General features: G+C 44.8%; 2 protein-coding genes and 1 pseudogene across 2 annotated transcripts in view; 2 read left to right on the forward strand and 1 right to left on the reverse strand.

Annotated features, from left to right (window-relative positions):
• Spmip2 (sperm microtubule inner protein 2) overlaps positions 1 to 12391 on the forward strand; it is a 124844-nt gene extending 112453 nt beyond the window's left edge. Inside the window, exon 5 of the mRNA XM_059265511.1 lies at positions 12161 to 12391. Within this exon, the coding sequence (XP_059121494.1) occupies positions 12161 to 12208 (48 nt within the window). The 3' untranslated portion in view covers positions 12209 to 12391. The remainder of the gene's footprint in view (positions 1 to 12160) is intronic.
• Fnip2 (folliculin interacting protein 2) overlaps positions 7715 to 26088 on the reverse strand; it is a 112571-nt gene continuing 94197 nt past the window's right edge. Inside the window, exons 16-18 of the mRNA XM_059265510.1 lie at positions 13812 to 14012; positions 10319 to 10434; positions 7715 to 7907 (exon numbers count right to left, since the gene is read on the reverse strand). Of these exons, the coding sequence (XP_059121493.1) occupies positions 7829 to 7907; positions 10319 to 10434; positions 13812 to 14012 (396 nt within the window). The 3' untranslated portion in view covers positions 7715 to 7828. The remainder of the gene's footprint in view (positions 7908 to 10318; positions 10435 to 13811; positions 14013 to 26088) is intronic.
• On the forward strand, positions 19505 to 20607 carry LOC131912790 (ferritin heavy chain-like; annotated as a pseudogene).

Here is a 26088-nt window from a genome sequence, read left to right on the forward strand (position 1 = left end):
GGTTGAGAAAAACTTCCACCTTCTTTTGCATAACCCCTCTTCATGGTCATAACTCCAAGAAATTGTTCTTACATATTCAAAAGCCGATAATGAAAACAGCATGTGAAAAGCATCCACACGCCGCCTCCCACTCGGGCAATGGTGAATGCTGGTAGTCATTACTGTTCTAGAGAGGCTGAGGGCCTGCCATGTCTCCCAGGCTAGCCTCAAACTCACTATAGAGTTGAGGATGACCTCGAACTCCTGATTCCCCTGCCTTCACCTCAGAGTGATATAACTACAGCATGTGCCTCCATGCTGGCATATTTCGGAGCTGGAGATGGGATGTTTGTGCTACTGGATGTGTTTCTCTGCTTACAAACTTGAAGGCTTAATTTACATTATTTGTAAAAAGTGCAACGTAGGGCCGGGCGGTGGTAGCGCACGCCTTTAATCCCAGCACTCGGGAGACAGAGCCAGGCGGATCTCTGTGAGTTCAAGGCCAGCCTGGGCTACCAAGAGAGTTCCAGGAGAGGCGCAAAGCTACACAGAGAAACCCTGTCTCGAAAAACCAAAAAAAAAAAAAAAAAAAAAAAAAAAAAAAAAAAAAAAAAAAAGTGCAACGTAGGGTATTTAACAGTATGAAGCATTCTTGTACACATTTACCTAGAACGCACTAACAAATATTTTTGGAATTCAATTGGGCAAATTTGTTTCTCGTGCTCAATTCCTTTCTTTTTAAACGTTACACACATCTCTCAAGTTCTGTCTTCTCTTCCATCTGTTATTCTTCCCTCTTGATTTTTTCTTCTTCCCAGTAAGCAGTAGTGACCTAAATGTTGTAAAACTTAGGGGCATAGACCACTTTTAACACCACTCACTTCTTCACTCTCAGCCTGCCAGGATTCTCCAGGCCCTCCAAATTCCAACACACCATGCAACTTCAGTGGCTAATGTATTCCTTTTCCAAAAAACTGATTTCTTTTACTTGATGCATTCTTTCTGTCACTCCCTCACTGCCTCTGCACTGGAGAACAGATTCTCGGTAGTTAATGTGTGCACAAACCCCGTGGTGACTGAATTCAGATGCAGATTATGGGTCAGTAGGTCCGCAGTGGGTTTGCCATTCCGAATTTCTGTCCAGTTCCCAGGCAACGCTGGTTGTTGATGGTCTGGGGACCTTGAGTCCTAGGGTGCCAGAGGATCTGACCATGAATTGTATTTGGAGACAGAACAGAAGGGAAGGCTGGACAAGGGGAAGGAGGAGACGGGGAGGGCCACACCCACAGCACTGGACTGTCTTCAGGAGAACCTAAGTGCTTCAGTATGGCCTTGTATTGGAGTGAAAAGAAGCTGGGCACTGTGGTGTGTGCTGCGGTCTCAACTACTCAGGAGGCTGAAAGGAAGAATCACTTGAGCCCAAGAAACTGGAGTCAGTTTTGGCGACACAGTGAGATCCTACTTCTTAAAAGTTAAGAAAGTGAACCAGTGGTAGTTAGGTAAATCTCAGCTATTCAGGAGCCTGAGGCAGGAGCCTGCCTGGATTATACTGAATTCAACACCAGCCTGGGAAACTTAGTAAAACCCTGTTTCAAAATAAAATGAGGCTGGGGATATAGCTCAGTGGTGCCAAGCATACTTGATGACCTAGGTTCAATCCCCAGTAACAGGGTGTGTGTACACGTACAGAGTACCTGGTGATGATGCTGAGGATGGATCAGCTATGTGGTGATATTTTATTTGTATGTAAATAAAGTTTGCCTGGAGATCAGAGGAAATAGCAAGCCATTAACACAGTCAGGCAGTGATAGCACATGCCCTTAATCTGATCACTTGGCAGGCAGAGTCTCTGTGTGGTCAAGGACACAGCCAAGCGTGGTGACACACGCCTTTAATCCCAGTACCAACCAGAGACCTGGAGGTCTGTACAGACAGGCAGTGACGAGGAAGTGAGGTAGCTGGGCTAAGAGCCAACGAGAGGGCAGAACAGCCAGGCAATAAAGGTGCAGGTTAGTCAGGAAGTAGCTTGCATTTTGGAAGCTACAGAGGTGGTGAGGTTAAGTGGTTGGTGGCTCTTACTATTTCCCTGATCTCTACGGCTTTCACCCCTATATTTGGCTCCATGTTCTTTATTTAATAAGACCGCTTAGAAATTCGTCTACACAGCTAACTCATTTGAATCCAGAATGCTAAAGCTCTCAGGGTTTACTGGGCTGCTATTTAAACAGAGGAGAGGGACAGGATTAAAGCATTTCAGAAAGGTCTGGAAATCTGCACAGATGAGAATCGATTAGAACTCTTCAGTATAGAATGGAGGTGAGTTAGGAAAGCATTACAGTACTCAACTAAAAACAGGAAAGGTTTGGATGAGGCAGAAAGGAGGAAAGGTGACAATTTGAGACAGAATCAGACCACCACACTCCAGGTATGGGAAGATAGTCAGGCTGCTATAGGAATGAGGGGGTGTAGGCTGCACCCTCAGAGCTTAGTGTGAGAGGTTTGGAGGGGCCAGGTAGCAGAGCAGAGGAGAATTCCACAGTATGGAGTTAATTGTGCTATTTATTATGTTAAAGATATTCGAAAGTCTAATTCTAAACCAAGCCTGGTGATTCATACTTTTAATCTAAGCACTTCGGAGGTCAAAGACAGGAGGATAGTCTCAAGTTCAATGCTAGCTTGGTCTACATAGCTAACTATAGGCGAGCAGGATCATCAGGCAGAGTGGGGAAGGAGAGATAAGAGACTACTTTCTATAAATTGGCCATACAGTAGTATCTGGCTCCACCCCCCCCCCAGTCCATTTTAATTATAAGTACCATCGGACTGATCTCTTCAATACTTGTATGAGTCAGGGGATCTATGTGCGCACTTGGAGAGGTGGAGACAGAGGAGTGTCAATCATAAGGAACTGGCTTGCGGGATGGTAGGAGCCGGGCAATCCATGGTTTATAGAGCTGGCTGGCAGGCTGGGGCTAGCAAAAGACTGATGCTGTAGTTGGATCTGGAGGCCATCTGGATGCGGACTCCTCTTCCTGGAGGTTGGGGAGAGGGCCTGTTCTTCCCAAGTCTAAGCCCTTCAACTGATTGAATGAGGCCCACCCACTTACAGCAGGGAATCTGCTTTAGCTACTGATTTAAATATTAATCTCATTTAAAAAAAATACCCTCAGCATGAGCGATATTGGCGTTTGGCCAAGAATCTGAGTAGAATGGCTTAGCCAACTTGACACATGAACTTCACCATCACCGTACCCATCTCACCCAGTTGTGAGGATTAAATGATACAGAGTCTAGGCAGCAGGAAACCAAAGGCGAATACAGACTGTGCTGTGTGTGCATATGCCTCTCTTAAAAGGCATGCTTTAAAACGGCTTCCAGATTGCTTACACGCAGAGGCTGGGAACTTCCTTCTCTTTTCCAGCTTGAAGGGTAGATGGAGAGTGAGAGAGCTGAGAAGGGACACTGAGAAGTCACTAAAGCCAGGAGGGCCGAGGCCCCAGACACAGCTACACAGGGGAAGGCCCATGTCACCAAGTACGAGAAGGGGAAGCCCCACCATAGTTCAAGTCTGTCCTGGAGGAAGGAGTCGGCAGATACTCCTCATCTGCTCGGTTGCAAGGAGGCGCCAGCTACTGAATTCCAGGCTAAACACACACACACACACACACACACACACACACACACACACACACACCCCAAGATTCTTTCTCCTGTCACAAAACCAGATGATGAGAAGCATGCTGGTGCCCGGTGGATAAGCATCACACAATTGCCTGGGTACTGTCCTACTGAAGATGTGCCATGGAGCTGTCATGCTGTGGCAAAAATCCCCGCATCAGCATATGAGGAAGTTGCTTGCTGGTCGTGTGTCATTCTCTCATTCCACCACCATGTCCTGGGTCCTGGGGCTCGAACTCAGATCATAAGGCTTGGCGGCAAGCCCTCATTTCCTGGCCCCTGGATATGTGACTTACACACTTGAGTTTTGGAACAGGAGCTTGGGTTGAAAGTGATGCCTAGGTGTGTGCAAAGCACTCCATGCAGGCAGGAGCTGTAGCTGCAGACTGACAGAAATGCACTGTATTGGTGTCCTGATCTTAGGAGGGCCACAGCTGTGGAGGATGAATTTCCAAGACACCATCTGGTCTCACGTCAGGTAGAAACCACAAATTCTCAGCTTAGATCATTAAAAACAGGTTTATCACTTCAATGAATGTCAGGTAGGGCAACTAAAGGTCACACAGACTGGCCCTGGGGCATTCCACAGGCTCCAGGACATGTGTCCTGACGTTCTTGGCCCAAATCCTGACAGTGTGCTGGGGGCCAGTGTTCTCACTCACCAGGGTGCTAACCAAATGTCCCTGAACTTCCAAGTTATTGACCTATAATGACCTCAATTCACCACAAGTCATTTAAAGACTGGATTTGATTAAATGCAACAAACAAATCATGGAGCACCAGGAAAATGTGCAAGATAAATTCAAAAAGTTTATTGCACCAAATGTCACAGAAAAATGGATTAAAATAATACATGAATGTTGTTTTAAGAAAAAATTTCCACATACTGACGTGGGTATCCATTCAACTGATTTAAAAAACAGTCCTATAAATTTCTCTTAATGAAAGTTCAATAATAATACATCCCAGGATTTTCTCATTTTTAAAACACTGAAATTTAAACACAATGCAAATGCATGTTCCAGATGTTCACCAAATTTTGACATTTTAAAAATCAATATTCACAGGGGGCTGCTTTAGGCAAAAATTGTAGAAAATGTCCTCTCCACCAAGTGCAGTAAAAATCAACAACAACAACAACAAAAATGGTTCACATTAACTAAGAGAAGCTACGGGCCTTTTCGATGTAATGATGAAAGTATGCGTGAACACAATACCAGAGTGTGCGCTGGTGGAGACTCCAGACATTTTAAAGAATTTAAGGGTCCTTTGATACTCTTTATGTGCATCCAACTAACGAAGAACCTGAAAAGCTATAGACCAGTGTATAAAACCCAAAGACCTGATTTTAAAAGCCCAGACAACAATTTAGTATCATTTAGCAAGTGGGGAATTTCCTCCCTCCAAAAAAGTTAATTCTGAAAAATACGGTAAGTTAAAAAGTTGTGATGTGTAAACAGCAGCTCCATGAGATGGGAGAAGATGAGTTCTTTCCGTATAAAACAGCACACCTCTGAAAAATGGACTAAAGCTGTACAAAAGCTATTTAACACTGATCAAATAAGATACTTTGGAATTATGCACATGTATGGAAGCTACATTTTAAATTTTCATTGTCATTTTTTAAAACATACACAATTACCTATACATTCATATCACTTAGCAACTTATGAAATATAAAACTGCCACATGCTGGAGAGAGGTCATCACAGGAACACTTACACACTTCCGCACCATCCTGCCTCACTAGCCTGCTCAGTTGAACCAGCAGGGCGCTGCTGAGTGAGACTCAGCAGGTGAGACTTCAGAGCTGAAGAAACCCTAAGTAAGGGTGGGCGGGATCCTGTCAACTGAGGTAGATTTCTTTATTGAAACATTTTTTTAAAAAAAGTTTTTTTTTTTTTTTTTCCCTTGAGTTGGGCCCAGGAGAAGGTGGGGCCCCTTTGTAGACTCTTCAGTTGTGACAAACCAAAGCCGTCAGCGGTGTGGGGTGTGGGTGTGCATCAACGGAAGCCCATGAGATGCTTTGCTGATCTTCTGCTTCTGAGAAGAGGCTGAATTTAAGACAAAGAAAACGTGGACATCCCACACCTTGGGAGCCAGGAGAGGAGCAGCAAGAGTGGAGGCCGAAGGTACTGAGATAACCTCTACATGACCCACGCCCGGAGGTTCCCATTGGCTGTTTTTCTGAAAATTTGGAACGTTAGAGTAAGAGGCAGGTTTAGTTTTTTCAGGACTTGAAGGACTGGGCTAAGTCTTTATGCACGAGGCTGAGAATCCACCCGCAGAAAGCTCAGTTCCCCAAAGTCTGGCTGTCAACACGTTACTGTAGCTACGCGAGAACTGAACTGATTTCGTATTGAGTTATTTTTTCCCAAAACCTGGAAGACGGTGAATGAGGCAGTGTCCATGTGTAAATGAGAGAAGCCAGGAGAAAGAAGGGGAGCGCTCTAAAGCCGGCCAGGGTGGGAGGCTCTGACCTCTGCTTGACCACTCATCCACACCAAGGGAAAGCCAGCTCCCAGAGAGCTGAACCACAGGTGGGAGTCCCTGGCAAATGTCACATCACGGAGCCAGCCAATTGAAAACAGCAACTCAAATGTCAGGTAACAGAAAAGAATGGGACGTCTCAATTTTGTGAAATGCGTAAAATGCAAATTAAAGATCTTAAGTGCCTTGAGGCACCATCCATTTTCACAAACCACAGAAAGTGAGAGTGAGGAGGGCAGAGTGAGAGGGGAAGAGAGAGGGGGAAGGGGAGGGAGAGGAGGAGGAAGGGAGAGCTAGAGGGAAGAGGAGGGAGAAGGAAAGAGGGAGAGCTCATGCCCTGGCCGACTACTAAGAGATGACGTAGGCATCTGTCCACAGTAGCACAGGGATCACATACTCTCAACCAGCTTGTGTTTGTAGTGAAGAGAGACAATCAAGTCACATGGATCAGGATATAAACTACGAAGTCCCTCGAGCCCCTGGACACTAGACCTCTTCCTCAGGCACCAGAGACACATGGTAAGGGCTGAGGGGCTGACAGTGCTGGACTCGACCTGACTGGCTCCTGTCTTTTAAACATCAGATTTTTTTTTGTTTTTAAAGTCTTTGGACAGACTGTTCTATGCTCAGTAATCTAGGGTTATTTAGGCTTTATGACGAACGGGACTTTTACAGTTCTTCACCTTGGTTCAGTTTTATAAACGGTCAAGTCAGTCAACTTCTGGAAAGATGTTTTTAGAAGAATATTAGAGGGATTTAAAAGTGCAGGGCTGATGGTGTAAAAACTGAGATCGCACACGGATTGCTTGGAAACGTCCACGCTGCCTGCTGCCTGCTTCCCTTCCTCAGAGCTGCTGCAGGGCTCACCTCCCAGTAGGCCGACGCGCCTTACGGCGGAGCCAGGCATCTGCGTGGACCAGCTCGCCTGAGCTCATGGAAACAACTTTGGTAAAAGGTCTTTCTGGCGAAGGCTGAAGACACTAAAGCCGAATAAGCTGGAGACCCAGGGTGAGACTGCACACGGCGATGCTGTCCGCGGCACCTGACGCCAGGGGGCGCTACACCGACTCTCGGGCTTATTGCACCAGCAATCCCTCGGACCTGCCTGTGACCAAGGCGAACTCAGAAGGCGAACTTGGCTGTGCGGGAACCACTGCAACCTCTGAGAAGTGCCAACCGTGGCTCTCCAAAGCACTCTCTTCCCGACAGGCAATCCTCTTCCACATCCGATGCCAAACGGTACACAGAGCAGACGGTGGCGCAGTGTGCCTTTCTTCACGTCACCGTAGGTAAAGAGAGCTCCGAGCTGGAAATCCACAGCTTCTTCTCAGAGCGACACTTCATGCTCTCCCATGCTTAAACAGGAAACACTTTCCTTCTGGAATGTTCCACCCACTGGTTACTCCCTACTCCAAAGTCAGTCCTCAATAGTCTGCCCAACAGCGGGAGGGCGTCTGCTTAGCTTCACGGTGGTGCTTACGTTTGCCTCCCACCAGAAAGGTCGCTTTCTTTTGATTCCCGGGAAAACGTGGCTCAGAGCACTCCTGAACAATCACAGATTGCTCCCGACGAGGACAGCCACTCCTCAGCAGCTCCATGTCTGCTCCGTGCTCCCACAGCCTCACCGTCACTGAGGGCTCCCTCCTTTCGGATTCTTTTCCAAGAACGGCCCTGCAGTCGGTTACAAGAGGATTTGCGCCACGTAAGGAGAATGCGTACTGGCAATCGCCGTCAGCAGAGGCAGGTCGTTAGATTCAATCCTGAGGGTTGAAAAAAAAAATCAAGGAGAGCATTTTAAAATCACATCATTTCATAAGAAAGTATTATTTCTAGGCACCAGCTTCTTCTAAGTCTAGACCATCTTTTAAAACTCATGAAAATGTAAATGAGGGCCAGCAAGATGGCGGTCAAGGCTGACGACCAGAGTTTCATCCCTGGGACCTACATGATGAAGGAGAGAGTTTAACTGACTTCGGCAAGCTGTCCTGGCCCATGCATGCTCCTGCACACACAGAGACACATGCACTAAATAAATAACACGTAAGGAAAAAGTGTGGGTAGACGATGAGACAATAAAAAGACCTCCCTAAAGACACTGCTTCAAAAGGAGGGTAGTGCTAGAGAGTGGGGGAGAAGGGCTGCCGTTCCTGCAGCAGGGGGCGTCCAGCTCAGCCAGGGGCCTTTCTTAGTCCCTACATGACCATCATCATGTTGTGCTGCTTTGTGGGTTCCTCAGCATCGCCTTCCTCGTGAAGGCACACTGCGTTCGCACCTAACCTCAAATCAGAACCGACAAGGCAGGTTCTTCAAACAATGGCTCTGTGACTTACTGGGCAGCTAAGCCACGCACGTGTGCAGAGGACAAAGGAAAACTAGCGAAGGTGTCATGGCTTCAGAAGGACACGGTGTGGGCTGCCTCTTACCGCACAGTGGGCACCAGATGGCTTATGGCAAAGTGCTATGGTGTGGTGTGGAGGGAAAGAAGTGGAGAGTTTCAATTTGTGGAATAGATCCTAACCGTTTCTCTCAAAATTAAATTTTTTTCTAAGACTAAGAACAGCCTTTTGTCAGAGTCAGAGAGTAGGACCGAGTCCTTTAACCACTGGACCAGATAGATCTAGCAATGGGAAATCTGAGGCAGGATTACACTATGAGGCTAACAAGGGAAAACAGCTGAAGTATCTTGCAGGTTAACAGCAAAAGCTCAATGCCTCCAAACAGGAAAATATTTTTAAATGAGTTACCACAAAATGTATGACAGGTGTGGCGGTGTGAATGAGAACAGTCCTCACAGGCTCATAGACTTGAAAGCTTAGTCACCAGAGCGGCACTGTTTGAAAGGATTAGAAGGACTAGGAGGAGTAGGCTTGTTGGAGGAGGTGTGTCACTGGGGGTGGGCTTTGAGGTTTTGCAGGCCCATGCCAGGCCTAGTCTCTCTGCCTACTGATCGGGATGTAGGACTCTCAGCTGCGGCTCCAGCACCATGTCTGCCTGCATGCCGCCACGCTCCCTGCCATGATGATAATGGACTAATCCTCTGAAACTGCCAGCCAGCCCCATTAAATGTTTTCCTTTACAAGAGTTGCCTTGGTCATGGTGTCCCTTCACAGCGATATAGCTTTTCCTATTGTCTGAGTCACTGCTCTGTCACATCTAGCTGTAAAAGACAGAAAATCTGACAGGAATTCAAGGCCTAATGATTAAACCAATACTGTAAGAGCTGGACATGGCTCAGCAGTTAAGAGCACATGCTGCTCTTCCAAGACTGGAGTTCAGTCCCAGCACCCAGGTCAGGCAGTTCACAACTGCCTGTAACCCCAGCTTCAGGGATTAGATACCCCTCTCTTCTGGCCTCCAAGCTCACCTGCACACATGTGGCATGCAAATGCACATACATACACAAGAATAAATAATAAAATAGTAATAATAATAATACTTTGAGAGGAGACATGGTGGCACATGCTTGTAATCCTAGCAGTAGACAGACGGAAGCCAAAGGATCCTGAATTTAAGGCCAGCATAAGGCTACAAAGTGATACCCCATCTCAAAAACAACTTGTTCAAAAAGCAAAACAAAACTAATGAAATAAAACAAAACTTTATCAGGCCTAGTAGAAAATTAAGGTTGACATTATAGACATAGTATTTTCTTATTGCAAGTTAGCAGAACCTCAGGGATATGGGGGGAAATTCCTCCTAAGTGTAGTCTTTGTTATTTCTATACTGGAAATTAAAATGAAGCAAGTCAGAATTTCTTGTGTGAAGAAAGTGTGGCAAATGCCCTCAGAAGATGGCATGCACAGGTCCACAGGAAGTGCCTCCCACCTCCTCCACAATATGAGACAAGCTGCCACTACCCCTGACAGCTTGTGACGTTTGCATTGTTACTGTGTCACTAGAGATGAAGAGGCAGAGTGAGATCAAATGTTGCTCCAGCCTACATCGGCCATTCACTGGGGAGCATCATGGGCACACACCTGAGTGACCCTGGGCACATTGAGAGTTACTGATCCTGTAGGTATAAGAGTGTGAGTGTGTGTGTGTGTGTGTGTGTGTGTGTGTGTGTGTGTGTGTGTGTGGAGAGAGAGAGAGAGAGAGAGACAGACAGATAGACAGACAGACACTATGGTCCATACACCTGGGACAAAGGTCAGCCTTTCACAGAACTCACCCCAGCACCACACTCAGTTCTTTCACGTGCACACGCGTGTGTCCCCGGAGATACTCGGAAAGCATTTTACTTTTAAGGTACATCTCCTGTAGTCTGTCTTCTAGATGCATGATGCACTGCAAAGTCAACAGCATTCACAATGAGGACTACAATTTCAGCATCTGCCGGGATCTTCAAGAGTTAGGCTTCTTCATTTCTACATCGCCAGCTATAACCATCCCCTTTTCAAATAAACCCCCCAAACTACCAGCTTAAGTTCTTCATTAAATGGTTATTAACATTTTTATATAATATCGTTCTAGTATCTTTAAAGAAAAACATTTTACAGAGTTAAAATCATTCCATAAGCATGAACATTCCTTGTCTTTTTGGCTTTTAAGTTGTCAACTCTTTATTCTTGGAACCAGTCTGGGAGTCAATACCATCTTCATTTTAGCTCTCTTGAAAGCCATATTCCTCCTTACATGGATCCAAACCCTACTGAACAGTGAGCTCTGGGTTGAAAAGTACATTTTTGTACTCATCTTTATGTCTTTGTTCACAAAATTTCTTGTTAAGAAACTTACCAGTAATCTCTTATTTAAGAATTCCTTACTATACCATTTTTATGGCTAATGCTCCAAAGAATGTTAAGTTACTATTGTTTACTTAACCATGAGGCAATCTACATTTGGGCTACAATTTTGTGAAGAATGTTTTAGTTCTTGTTTTCTTTCTATACCTCAGATTTTTCTGGCATAATACATTCCCAGAAGCAGAATGACTGGAACAAGGTCACGTCAGACTTCTATTTTGCTTTCGAGAGCATCCTTTAACTAGGTCTTTAATAACAAAAGGAGACAATTATTTTAGGGACACCTTCTCCCTTGGAACTGTGTTTACTTCGGTGGTTAGAGAACTGTGGCCATCCATTTGTGCCTTTCACCAGTGGCAAGTGCTTTTGCATTTGGCAGACAGTGGCCCCAAAGTCTCTGAGAGACACCCAATGGCTTTGGGGGGGTAATTCCATCATGCATAATTTCCTTCTAGACCATTGGGCCTCTTATTTGCAAGGTAAAAAGATTAACAGATGCATTTGAGAATGTTGATTCTGTCCATCTGGGCTGATCAGTGATGGGGGAAAGTGTCCGTGAGGCATGGACACTTTTCAGTATCTCACTGGCTAGCATTTTAGGTGCACTATTGCTGGGATGAACCACAACTGCCTGTAAGAACTACTCAAGGCGGGGGATGACACCAATCTTCTCAGAAATGTTCCCCTAAGTAAGCAGAGGGAAGCGGCACAGGGATTGCCTACTGAGTTTTGGTTCGTTGTGGAGTGAAATATAAAGTTTTTAAATTAGAGTTACAAGATACCAAGAAACATTCAAATTATATTGAATTCTTTATGACTAAAAGTGGTTTATGTATAGTGTTTTCAGTCCACAGAAAAAATGTACGATGCAATGTTGGGTCTAGAAATACACGCTAAATGTAGGAAAAAATACATTTACAAAAACTTGATGTTTAAAGCCTCTTACTCAAATAGGATTATGTTAGTGGTTTCCCCTTCTTTGTAGGATTTTACTCCTGAGAGGATACCATTTTCAACTTTAAAATCTGAGTTATTGTCTTCTGTGTACAAGTCCCTTGTGTATTTTCACGTAAGCCATGCTTAGATGGAGTTCTCTTGAATCTTGGTTCTGTTGGGTTACGTAAGGCATTCATGTATTACTAAGTAGTTATGTATACCTCTACCAGATGTCAGACAATGAGCACAATGTCTTAGAGAATCCGGCGTCAGCATCTGTACAGACAGCAGCCAACCACCATGGGGTCTAATGTCTCCTCCTTCCCTTACAGAAAAGGAAACTCAAGCCCCAGAGTAAGAAAAAATCAGAGTGCTTCTAGGAGAAAAGAAGATCATAATAGCCCTGAGTACTTCTGCTACCCCTGGGGACAGACATCCTGCAAGAGCATGCTTCAGTTAAGGGCCAAATAAAGACTTCTATGAAAGGCATTGCCAGTTTTTACACCATCAACATTGTCTGTCACTGACACATTCCAATAAATACCTGTTCACTGGTGTTCCAAGTGCTTCACATGTATTAACTAATTTTCCTAAGCATATAAAGCAGATTCTTTTTGTTTTTTGGTTTTTCAAGACAAGGTTTCTCTGTGTAGCCTTGGCTGTCCTGAAACTCGCTCTATAAGGCAGGCTGTCCTCGAACTCACAGAGATCCGCCTGCCTCTGCCAGCGCCCAGCCTGAAGCAGATTCTATGGTTCCTCCAGATGCTCTGAGAGGTTACATGGCTCCTAAGTAGAACTAGAACTGGCCCTCCTGACCACCCACTGACATGCTAAGTGGCTTTTACGGCCCCCTGTGCTGGTGCGGCCAGTCTGAAGAGCGGCACCTTCTCTCTGGTTCTCAGAGCATTCTCATAACAGGCCTGTTTGTCTTCATGCTGCAAACAAGAAACCTGAGCTCCAGAGACACTCAGAACCGGCCACCACCGAAGTGACACCCAGGGATGTCCCAAGGTCTTCCTCCTCTACTACACTGCCACTGCTTTCCCAACCATCCCTCAGAACACCCACATCAGAGTCTTCACTGTGTGTGGAGAGGGGTGCAGCTGAGGATTTGGCCGTGAGAGGACAGACAGAGGACCAGTGAACTGGGAATCCATGTACTAACTGATCCCCAGCTTCCCGTTTGGCTGTTATACAGTTCTGTGCCGTTTCCTGAGACAAGGAGGGAGACAGGAATTTGAACTCAGGCTTGGCTGCAAAGAGCAACCCTGCACAGAAAGGGAGGAGGCAGGAAAGGCCGGCACTTCCACACAGCCCGTGTCCCCAAGGCCAGCACAACCCGGCTGCTCAGCTACATGCCTCTCATTCCTCTCCTTGTCGAACTTTTCTTTCTCACTTTCTGAATATCTCTTTCAACCTCTGTACACTTATCACTTATCAAAAGGAACTGTTACGTATGTCCCACTGGCTAGGGGAGTGCTGGTAATGATTTTCTAGGACTTTTAGGCTGCTTTTAGTTTTTGCTTAAAATGTTACAAAAGTGATCATAGATCCCACTTGGAAAGGAACAACTGACGACGCCACGTTTTAAGTTCTTACCAAGTTCTCTCAAATTTGAACGGCTTACATTCACCTGTGATGGACTGGGAGGATGCTCACAAAACAGAAGAAACTACAATCCCCTCAGAAACTGGCCTGCCTCGGATCCATCTATAAGTTCTCTGATGAAGGATTTTAAATTTCCTTTTAGGCTCAATTCCCCCTAATCTACTTTACTATCTGCTTTTTCTGATGATACTGTCCCTCTGCTCCATCAGAGCTCTGCCCTTTCTGTGGCTTTGATGATGCATGTTTCACTTTTCTTTAACACTAACCTTCAATATATTAAAAACAATCTGAATTTGTGATATTTATCATCAAAACAGTGAATAAAAGTTATCTTTTAATTACATATTTTTTTATGATAAAAGACCAGATACTTACAAAGTCGGCAGGAAGGTGAAGCTTATAGAGCTGTAAAATGGACTGAAGTAAACAGGACACCTGATTAGAGACCAAGACATCCTGGCCCAGCTTCATGGTGTCCATCACTTTCCTCTGACTCGTGGCCACCTGGACAGTCCATTTGTCCGTGTCTGCAATGATACAGACAGCCTCGGCTATGGGCTCATCAAGCACTGGATGCTGAAAGAGAGACGTAGTGGGTCAGTACTCTCCAGCTCAGAATGGACAGAGTGTTTTGTGTGCACACTGCAGAAGCGTGGAGCCTCACAGCTACCCAGAAAGGTGTGCCGCTGAAGCAGCACTTAGACTAATTAGCTAGGAGCTGTGAGACGGCTCAGAGGGTAGAGTCTGACAACCCACGTTCAGTCCTGGGACCCATGTGGGAGACCGTTTGAAGCTGTCCTCTAATCCCCAAATGTGCTGTGCTATATGTGTACATACATGCATACATATATACACACACACACACACACACCCCAAGTAAGTTAATAACTTTAAAAAACTGGTTAAAATGATATTTTTCTTAAAGTCATTTTCATAAAAATCTGAAGGCACAAAAGAATTCATAGATAAGTAAAAGGATATGCTTTCTTCACATTTCCAATCTTTATGAAAGACTGTATTATTTAGAATGAGGAAAATCAAAATAAGGCAGAGGATCCCATTGCCATTTCTCCAATAACAAGATTAGTCAAGACAACATATCCATTAGGGGTTTGGGAGATAGCTCAGTCTTGTATGAGCAGAATGCATATTAAAAAAAAAAAATAGCAGGGATGGTGGTGTACACTTAGAATCCCAGCCCTGGGGAGGTAGAAAAAGAAGTATCCTTGGGACACTGGCCAGCCAGCCGGCCTAGGCTAACTGGTGAGTGCCTGGTCCAAGTGCGAGACCCTGTCTCACAAAACAAGGCAGACAGGGCTGGAGAAACGGCTTAAGGGAGCTTTCTGCTATTCCAAAGGACTGGCGTTTGGTTCCCAGCACCTGCGAGGCAGCATACAACAGGCTGTAACAACCTCTAGGGGATCTGATGCCCTCTTCTGGCCATGGTGGGTACCTGTACCTGTGTACTAGGTATACACACACACGTACACACGTATGCACACATGCAGAGAGACAGACAAAGAAAGAGAGGAAAATAAATCTTAAAATACTAAAACAAGCACCACCACAAGGTGGACAGCCATCCTGAGGAACACACTTAAGGCTGACCCCTGGCCTCCACATACACATGCATATATGTGCACACACACCACCATCGGTTACTTAAGGGAATAGCTTTAATCATTCAGCAAAGTGTCTTTAGTAACTGTGGTTATATACACCAATCATTTTTAGTAATCTACTATAACCACGCTAAGGACTTACCTAGGTAAGTCCAAAAGGAAAAAGTGTGGCTACTGAGAAGTATACTTAAAATGTAAAATACTTTATAATAAACTGTATCATGGGGTATAAACATCTGTAATGATTAATCTCAGTTGTCAACGTGATGAGATTTAGAGCATGCTTGTCAGGGATTGTCCTGAATGAGACATTTGAGGAGGGAAGACTAGCTCATGATGGGTGGCACCATTCCCTAGGCTGGGATCCTGGGCTATATAAAAAGGGAGACATTGAACTGAATACAAGTGTTCATTATTCTCTGCGGTTTGTCCACAGAGACAATGTGAACGGCTGCACCCAGGCTCCTGCTGCTGTGACGTCGCTGCAGTGATGGACCGTAACCTCCAACAGTCAGTCAAAACAAACCCTTCTATTCTAAGCTGGTTTGTCAGGGTATTTTTATCAAAGCAGCAGAAACAACTAAGACAACATCAAAGAACATGGCCTCAAAAACATCTCATCTCTTAAAACCCGGCTTTTTGTTCTGTAGTCGTTCTCAAGGCAATGAACTCAGTAGTAGTAAAGCGATCCAAGATGGAAACTTGGTTGTTCTCCGGGTACAGTAGCTGGGCTAGGGATTCATGTGTGTAACAAGTCATCAGCGGGAGATAACGGTAAAAGCCTCTCCATGGATGGTCTTTATCCAAACCCAAACCTCAAGTCTCACACTTGTTTCTTGGGTGGGATTTGACAGCAACATTCTACAGGATCCCATCGAGCTCTGACAACATATAGTCACGGGTTATGGAAAGCTTTCTACTGGTCGGACAGTTGTTTTTTTCATCTGGAGGTATTTCTCCTAAGTTTCTGGGGGATAATTTTGAGATTTATTGCTGTTTTGCTTTTTTTTTTGAGACATGGTTGGTATTCTATATTTACATCCCCAGAAAGGCTGTTTTTCTGATTAGTTTTCTTAATGTCTTACATTTAAAAACTGATCTCAAAATTTGGGAGTACAGATATACATATGTAGATGTGATGGTTCATAATAGAATAACTACATTTAATTTTATCAAATTAATGATTACATTTCTACCATGAAGAAATTGTTCCTTAGAAATACCAGTCATGATGTTCTATTACAGTGTGGAACTTTACTAGCCATATCCAAGTGTCCTATAGGTCGTCTGACGGACACACATCAATCATTTTATGTTGGGAGGGCACTGGTATACTATTTGGAAGTTTGTCTTTTAACTTTTTTGGATCTCATCTTGTTTATTGACATAATTTACACATGTTAAAATTCACTAATTATATATGACAATTGGATGAGTTTTAACATATGTATATAGTTGTGTACCCATGGCCATTAATTATGTATTGGAAGTATTTGCAGGATCCACAGTAGTTTAATTTCCTCTGTAGTCAGTCCTTGTAATACCCCAGCAACCACTAATATGCCTTCTAGAACTACTGTTCTGACTCTTATAGAATTTTGCATAAATAAGATCACATGGTCCATAGCTTTTTTTTTCTGGCTTCTTTAAAAACTACTTTTGAGATGTAGATGTATTTATTCTATTTTAGTTCCTTATTTTTATTTTTGAGCATCCTCTTGTAAGAGTACAGCATCATTTGTTAATCCAGAGATGGCGTAACTGTATTGCTCTTGTGGACCCAGGTTTGGTTCTCAGCACTCACGTGGCAGTTTACAACTGTCTGTACTCCAGTTCTAGGGAACATAACATGCTCTCTAGACACCAGGCATGCATGTGGTACACATGCAGACAAACACCTATCCACATAAAATACAAAATCTTGAGAGAGATTGTTTCTAACATTTGGCCACAAAGAACAAAAGGGCTGTGAGCGCTCATATTTACAAATCTTGGTATGCACATGATTTTATTTCTCTGAATAAAGGCCGAGGAGCGGAGATGCTGGTTCATGTGATAAATGCATGCTTAACTTTTTAAGAACATGGTTTTCCAAAGTGGCTCCATCGCCATCAGCCACACATTACAGTTTCTGTTACTCCATAACCATCCTGGTCTCGGACTGGATGTTTTTAATTGTAGCCATTACAGAGGGTGTGTAGTAGTTTAAATTTGCATTTCCTGATGAAGAATGAAACAGTACATTTTCATATGTTTGTTTCTATGGTTTAAAAAACAAAACAAAATGATCAAAAAGTGACTGCTTCTCCAGCAGCACCTTCTGACATACTCCAGTATCCTGCATGCACATGAGGGCATCTCAACAGCACAGCTATCATAGCCCCGTGCTCCTCGGCCCCCAATCCAGAGTAGGAGGATGAGGGCGAGTTTCCAGAGAAACAGCAGTAGCACCCACTGCAAGGCCAATGCTGTGAGCACACTTTTCTAACTCATTTCCCAAAGGAGAACCAGTACTGGCTGCCTTCTGTCTTTATTTAATCCCATCCAGCATCCTGTGCTGACCATTTGTTGCTCTGAGCTGCTTAGCTGAAGTTCCAAGAAATTCATCCTAACTTCCTTCTGGATAAGGCCTGGCGAGTTTGTCTGTGTAAGCAAGCTCCCTCCTGTGTCAGGAATGCAATGCGGACCTGTCCTTCATCCCTGGCCACACGCTAGCATACCGTAAGTTGAATGCATGCCAATCACATTCCCAGAGAACCAAGTTTAAAAGTATTTCTGTGAGACAGGCTACTACCGTTGCCTGAATGATGGGATTCTAACATGTGCCACCAGGCTCAGCTTCAAAAATCTAGTCATTAAAACATGGATTTGCAGGTGATTTGGGTCCCAGGTTCAAAGTGACCCCAGCTTCCTATATGATCTCCCTGCTGCAGAGAAAGGGAGGGATGGTGTGTCGGTCCAAATGCCCAAGAGTCTGCATGGCGCCGCCATCAATGGGAAGAGTGCTTTTAAGCAATGAAGAAGAAAGTGCAAGGTTGCAGCAACATACATGGCCAGGACGGGCAGGGGAGTTGGTAGTATAAAATGAAAGTGACTCATTGAGAAAAAGAAATGCGAGGGAAGAACATGGGAAGTCTGAGTCCCTTTAGGTCATGGGAGCGAGGATAAAGAACAGAGGCCGAGGCACAGGATCTGTGAGTGAGCAGTTTCCTCAGACTTCCTCCCTAGCACAGGAGCAGGCATGTGAGAAACAGTACTTCCTGAATCAAAGTAACGGGTTGTGCACAGGGAAATAAATAATGGAGTCCTGGCATCTTGCTCCCCCTAACAGCATGGGTTGGCTGTTACGTACAGACTCCAGCAACAGAAGAATGTTGAACACTTTCAGTAAAGTGCCTTAAAAACACTCCAAGAATTAGATACTCTAAGACTAAATACTTTACACTCAGTCCGTAAATATTTCTGTAGAGTTAGCAGCATGCATCCACTGCCAGTCATCACCTAGAACCTGCTTACTTATTTGCAGGTGAACAGGGATCTTCTAAAAGAAAGACTCTAAAGATCCTCTAAAGAAATGACTCTCAAGAGTCAGGAAAAAGGATGAAGCTAGAAAATGGTAAAACATCATCCACAATCACATTAGATGTAACGTGAGGGGACTGGACTTCAAAAGGGTCAGAGAGAGGGATGATGCTTAAGGTCTACTGATTCTGGAGACTGCTAGTAGTCTTTACAGAAGCAACCCTTAGAGAGAAGCCAACTGAAATGCATTATTGGATCTATAAGCCAACTGCCAAGTTTACAGACTTGGAAGAAGTCTTAAAAATCCATGTTCAGGGTTTTTACAGTAATATGTACCTACATACCCCCGATGTCCTGGAGCTTAAGTAATTTGTGCTTTTGAGACATTTCCTCACTATGTAGAATCCAGTGAATTTAGGATTCACTATGGGGCCAGAGTAGGCCTTCAACTTGTGATCTTCTTGTCTCAGCCTCCTCAGTGCTACGATTATAGTATATTCTTCCCCAAGTACATTTTTGTCATGGTGTTCTACCACGGGAATAGAAACCCAAATAGAAAAAGGTGGCCACCATACCCAGCCCTGGTCCTTACTTCACAATTCTCCTTTGTGAAGATTCTACAATTAAAGCATGTATGGTACCACATTACATGAAGGAAAACTGAATTATATTGATGCTTATTTATTTGTATTTTTTTTTTAAGATGAACTTGCTACACAGCCAAAGACTAAACTGTCACTCATTATATAGTACAGGCTGGCCTCAAACTTGTGTGCCACAATACCCAGAATTATGTTTCTTTTTAACATTAACTTTTCCTCATGAGCTACACCACCATGGTAGACGTTATTAAATAGATTTGTGTATGTTGAGGCAGGGTTTCATGTAGTCCAAGCTGGACTTGAATTTGCTATGTAGCCGAGGATGACCCAAAACTCCCCATCTTCCTGCTTTGACTTTCCAAGTACTGGCTCATGTAGAATTTCTTTAAGTTCACACCTTACCAAATACATATATGCAGCAAACTGCTGTGGGATATTCTCTATGCTGTCAATGTGTTGCTCTGATTAGTTAATAAAGCGCGGCCAGACGTTCTTGCCCAGAGTCGCTGCGGTTTCCTGCTTCAACAGTGCTTGAATGGAACTGGGCACTCGACCTCTCCGACCCCAGCCGGCTGCTCCGAGTCAGAACCCTTTCCAACCTCGTCACTCGGCCGCTCCAGCGTTATCTCGTGCCTCGTCCCGCTGCTGCCATGACCACCTCAGCTCCCTCGCAAGTGCGCCAGAACTACCACCAGCACTTGGAGGCTGCCATCAACCGCCAGATCAACCTGGAACTGTATGCCTCCTACATCTATCTGTCTATGTCTTGCTACTTCGACCGGGATGATGTAGCTCTGAGGAACTTTGCCAAGTACTTTCTCCACCAATCTCATGAGGAGAGGGAGCATGCTGAGAGACTGATGGAGCTACAGAACCAACGAGGTGGCTGAATCTTCCTGCAGGATATCAAGACATCAGACCGCGATGACTGGGAGAACGGGCTGAATGCGATGGAGTATGCACTGCACTTGGAGAAGAGTGTGAATCAGCCACTACTGGAACTGCACAAACTAGCTGCTGACAAAAACAACCCCCACTTGTGTGACTTCATGGAGACCCATTACCTGAATGAGCAGGTGAAATCCATCAAAGAACTGGGTGACCACGTGACCAACCTCTGCAAGATGGGAGCCCCTGAAGCTGGCCTGGCGGAATCTCTCTTTGACAAGCACACCCTGGGACACAGTGATGAGAGCTGAGCTGACTTCCCCAAAGCCACAAGTGACTTTACTGGTCACTGAGGCCGTGCATGCATGTCGAGCTACCTTTATCTTTTCTAAAAGTTGCACCAAAACATCTGCTTAAGTTCTTTAATTCGTACCATTTCTTCAAAAAAGGAATTTTGGTGCCCCAAAATAAATAAGGAAAGAAAGAAAGAAAAAGAAAGAAAGTAGCCAGGCAGAAAGTATAGGCAGGACAAAGAGAAAGGAGAATTCTGGGAACAGGAAGGCTGAGGGAGAGAGACGCTACCAGCCACCGCCATGAGAAACATGATGTAAGATAGCGTTAAGCCACGAGCCACGTGGCAAGGTATAGATTTATAGAAATGGGTTAATTTAAGCTGTAAGAACAGTTAGCAAGAAGACTGTCACGGCCATACAGTTTATAAGTAATATAAGTCTCTGTGTGTTTGCTTGGGTCCGAGCCGCCATAGGACTGGCAAGTGAGAGAGATTTGTCCTGACCACCAGCAGGCTGGGACACAGAAAAACTTCAGCTACAGCAAACCCATACAAACAGAGGTATGTAATAATACACACTGCTAGGCAGAAATTTTCTTAGAATTGAAACATTCTTTCCTAAGAAGAGGAATGAAGCTTATTAAGATTCACAAAACGAAACTTACAAGGCTCAGGAAGTAAATGAAATAAGCCCCAGGGAGCTCCTACAGCTTAAAGACTTCCAAGGTCCCTCCTAAGCAGCAATTGCTGGGGAGAGACGATGGGCCAGCTCAGCCTGGGTCCTGCACAGTTCCAAGGCTGCCACTTTTACAGGCCATCAGCTCCTTACTTGACAGACTGGGGATGGTGGACAAACCTAGCTTTTGGGAACTGCTAAGACCAAGGCTTATACCCTAAAACTTCAATAATAATGTCATCACCACATGTTGAAGGGAAAGAATTCTATCTATATGTAGCTGGTACCTGTGGTGATATTGTGTTCCCCAATATATTTTGCACCCTAATAAACTTATCTGGGGTCAGAGGACAGAACAGCCACTAGACAAACATAGAGGCCAGAAAATGGTGGTATACACACCTTTAATCCTAGCATTCTAGAGGCAGAGATCCATCAGATCTCTTTGAGTTCAAAGACACACTGGAAACAGCCAGGCATGGTGACACATGCCTTTAATCCCAGGAAGTGATGGCAGGAAGCAGAAAGGTATAGAAGGCGTGAGGACCAGGAACTAGAGCCTGGTTAAGCTTTTAGGCTTTTGAGCAGCAGTTCAGCTGAGATTCATTCAGATGAGGACACAGAGGCTTCCAGTTTGAGGAAACGAGATCAGCTAAGGAATTGGTGAGGTGAGGTTAGCTGTGGCCTGTTCTGTCTCTCTGATCTTTCAGCATTCACCCTAATACCTGGCTCTGGGTTTGTTTTTATTAATAAGACCTTTAGAAATTCGTCTACAGGTACTGCATTTACCAGAATCCTCCTACTTTCAGGCTCCAACTGAGTAGTATCTATGCCTATCATAAAAAAGGCACTCCAGTGTTTTTTAACAGATAAAGTAAGTCTGCCACGATATAACTCTTCTCCAGTCTGCCTGCCTCTTCACTGGAGAGCCAATCCAGCCAGGCCACCTGAGAGGCTGCCACCAGACTGCTAGTGCATTCAACAGGTACAGCATATGAAGACTCAGAAGGAACAGCAATTATACTTCACACCGCTATCTGCATTCAGCAGAATTTTGCTCTTGGAAACAGGTGACTAACAGGTGTTAGTCCCTGAAGACTGAAGCGTTGTCACGTGATGAAGAAGAGGAAAGGGTCAGCATGATGGTGCAGGGCTATATCCCCAACACTTCATAGATCATACAAACACACCTCACGGTCAAGGCCAGCCTGGGCAGCAAGCCAGATCCCATCTTAGATTAGGAGGAAGGAGGAGCAGCAAGAGCGGCAGCCACTCCGGACGACGGGAAGGTCAGGTGAAGGAAGGCCTCGGAGAACCACACGACACCATGAAGACACCGGGCATAGGCAGGAAGGAAGGGGCCCTCCAAGCAGAGCAGGACGATCTGGAGGGTTGAAAGCCTGGCTTCTTGTGTTGTGGCTGCAAACGCTGTGCTCACTGGGCTAATCCCCACATTCAGCCCATGGCCACCAGCTCCACTGCCAGGCTAAGATCAGCTTCAATGTGAAGGTGCAGAAAGGTGCACAAGTCAGAGTCCCAGAACCAAGTCATGTGATCAAGTGTGTGATCACAGTGCAAGAGAAGGTTTGCAGCCTTTGTGGAAAGTGACATAAATGTCCAAATATCTCGTAATAAAAAGAAAATGGGAAAATGATTAGAACTATGACAGAATGCACACAAGAGATGTAAAATCTGAAATCCCTTAGCCTCCTTTAAGAAAATGAATGCAAGGAACTGTAGAGATGCCTCGGAGGTTAAGAACACTCTCCCTGAGAACCTGGGTTCGATGCCATCACCCACACAGTGGCTGAGAGCATCTGTAACCCCAGTCCCTCTTCTGGCCTATGCAGGAAAATCTCCATACCCATGAGTATAAATACATTTAAAAGAAAATGAATGCAGAGGGGCTGCAGGCCTCATGTCTGTAGTGGGTAGCCATTCCAACTTTGATCTGGAAGTTCCAACCCCCAGTGAGGCTTCAGTAACTGTCACGCCTACAAGGCGGGGCTGAGAGAGGACCCTGAAGATCCGAGATCTGGATGCGCCATCTCTCTTGGTTCCCGGACCCTGGACGCTGGAGGTAGACTGAGCAGAGTTCTCCAGAGAACACCGCCAGACTGCACTATGTCTTTCCCAGACCCTGCGACCTACCTATCCCTTCATTAAGAGTTGGAGTATGTATACCTCAATGAGCCACTGAATAAACCTCCCTTTTAACTACGTGGAGTGGCCTTAATAATTTCGCCAATACATGTCAACTACCACTTTTCCTCTTCACTATTCTAAGATCTTTACCCTAGAAAAAGGCATACCCCATGAGTTTCAGCTCCAACAACAAACATACAATGCTCTACACCCAGTTTTATGACGTCACCTATTATAACCATCAAGCACTTTCTATGCACCAGGCACCAGGTGACACACTAAAATACACAAGAAGTGAGTTTTGCTTTCTGCTTCAAGGTAACTGCAAAGAACAGACACATGCTTGCAGATGGTGTGAACGTGTGTACATACTGATGTATGTGTATGAAGCTGTGTGTACATATATACTCACAATACAAAGGCCTCACTAAACAATAACCCTGATTATCTATCTGTAAGGATTTCAGTTATCTCTATTAGTAAAAAATGGTCATCAAAATCCAGCCACAGGTCAAAACATGTAGTTTAAGAGTTGGAGTATGTATACCTCAATGAGCATGTGCCTAGCATGTGGGAAGGAGGGAGGGGAAGGGAAATGTAAGTGAGATTGGCATGGTGAAACATGGGTATAACCCCAGAAGTTGGGAAGCCAGCAGGAACATTCCAAGTGCCAGGCCCACCTGGACTACATGGTAAGATGCGGTCTGACAGAGAGAAACAAACAACAACAAAGCTCCTTTCTCTTAACATAGCCCTCCCAACACATCTCCTAGTCCCAGATGGGGCGGCATTCAGGGCTACAGCTGCAGGAGGCAGAGCTGCCCCAAGTTACCAGTCTGTTCATCATTAACCTTGAGAGATGGAAACAACCAGGGCGTTCTAAGTAAGGGACTCCTCCAAAACAGTGTCCTTTCTAACCTGTTGGTTCTAAGGTTGCTGCTGACCTGGAGCATTTAATACTATGCGCTACTTAAGTAATGATTTCTTGTCTGATGGGACAGGCTGTTCTTTTGTAGTCTAGCTGGTTGGTTGCCCACTGAATTAATTAGTATTCATGAGCATGTATCACAGCCAGGCTTTCAGCAAAGCTCCTTATCTGTGCTACTGACTCCTGTGTGATATTTCTGGAGCCAATCTGCTGCTGCTACTCTTAAAATTAAATGGAACAGACTGCTAGAGCCAATTGTTATTTATAGATTAGTCTGTAAAACGCCTGAAGCCTAGATCACTATTTTGTTTTGTTTTGTTTTTTAAGCTAAAATTTTTGTCCTGATGACCTTACCTAATACAGTGAGAGACGCCAGCCTGCTCCTTGTGGCAGGACAAAGGGCAACTTTACGTGCAGGCTCAGCTAGCCATGACTAGCAGGTGCTTCCAGCGACCAATGCCCACAACCAAATAGTGGTAAAGACACTTGGGCATCTTTCTAAACTCTAACAGTCATTTTGTTTGAACTAAAATAATGGTACTACCTGTTAATAACATCTCATACTGCTTTATCGTTTACAAGGCACTTTCATTTCCTGGTTTGGGTTTTTTTTCTTTGTTGTTGTTGTTTGTTTTTTCGAGACAGGGTTTCTCTGTGTAGCTCTGGCTGTCCTGGAACTCACTCTGGGTTGCCTTGAACTCACAGATATCCGCCTGCCTCTGCCTCCTGAATGCTAGGATTAATGTTGTGTGCCACCACTGCCCCACCCACATTTCCTGTTTCAATAGTCAACATTTACTGGGCACGTACACTTAGTAGTGTACCAGGCATTGTGCTTAACAATGTGGATTTTAGAATTTTCAAATTCAAATGACATCAGTACAATTTATTTCATAGGCTGGAAACTTCCCCCGAAGGCCACAAAGCCATTAGGAACTGAGCTGTGATTCAAGCCTAGGTTTGGAGGCCCAACTTCTCATATGCAGGCCAGAGGTCAAACTCAGGGGTTGTTTCTTATGTCCATCCATCTTGTTTTCTGAGACATGCTCTTTCACAAGGACCTTACTAATGAGGCTGGGCTTGGCTGGCAGTGTGCTACAGGAACCTTCCAGCCTCTGCTTCCCCAGTGCTGGATTTAGCATGCCACCACACCCAGCTTTTTGCATGGATGGGTCCTGGAGACTGAACAAGTCCTCATGCTCGTGTGGCAAGTGCTTTGCTACTGTGCTGGAAAGTGAACTCTTAACCACTGCATTCCATTTTCCCTTTTCCTGTGTCTTCTAAAATCATCCTTGGTGGTGTGCCGCCAGCTTCCAAGTCTCAGTGAGGAGGAACACCAGGACTCAGACCCCAGCCAGGGCTGCTGATGTTGTCTTCTGACCCCAGTGTAGTGACTTAACACTGGCAAGCTGGCGGCATTCGCTGGCAGACAGGATGCAGAAGAGAGACAGGGCCTCGTCAGGGTCCCAAGATGAGTGTTGCTGGCTTATGTGTACGTACTCTCTCCATTCACAGGGAAAGCATAAGCAAAGAGAAGTGCACATTTAGCCGATAGGGAGAAGAGAAGCAATGCTACTTTGGACTCAGTTCTAGCAGCCGAGTAACATACACTAGGAGGCAAAGAGTTCCACTGACAGACTGAAAAAGAGCACCCATCAAAACAGCCAGTGAAAACCTGAATCTTAGTACGTGAAAGGTAATGAAAGCCATGAAAAGGAATGGCAAAAAGCCTCTTCATAAGAGGCTAGATAACAAAGAGTAAAAAGGCACTCTTGATGTTGAATGTTCTAGAAAGAAATTTCCTCATGCTCCAAAGGAAACTAGTCTGCCGTGGTTATACAATGTACATTGATGAAGCCAGACTTTACAATCTAAGCCATGCATAAGTCTTAAAAACATGTCAATAACGTACATCAATTGCTTTTAAAAAGTTACTCAGTATCTTCCTTTAAAAGGAATTATGAGTTTCAAAGCCTG

Source organism: Peromyscus eremicus, chromosome 6, assembly GCF_949786415.1.
Source record: "Peromyscus eremicus chromosome 6, PerEre_H2_v1, whole genome shotgun sequence".
Lineage (NCBI taxonomy): Eukaryota > Metazoa > Chordata > Mammalia > Rodentia > Cricetidae > Peromyscus > Peromyscus eremicus.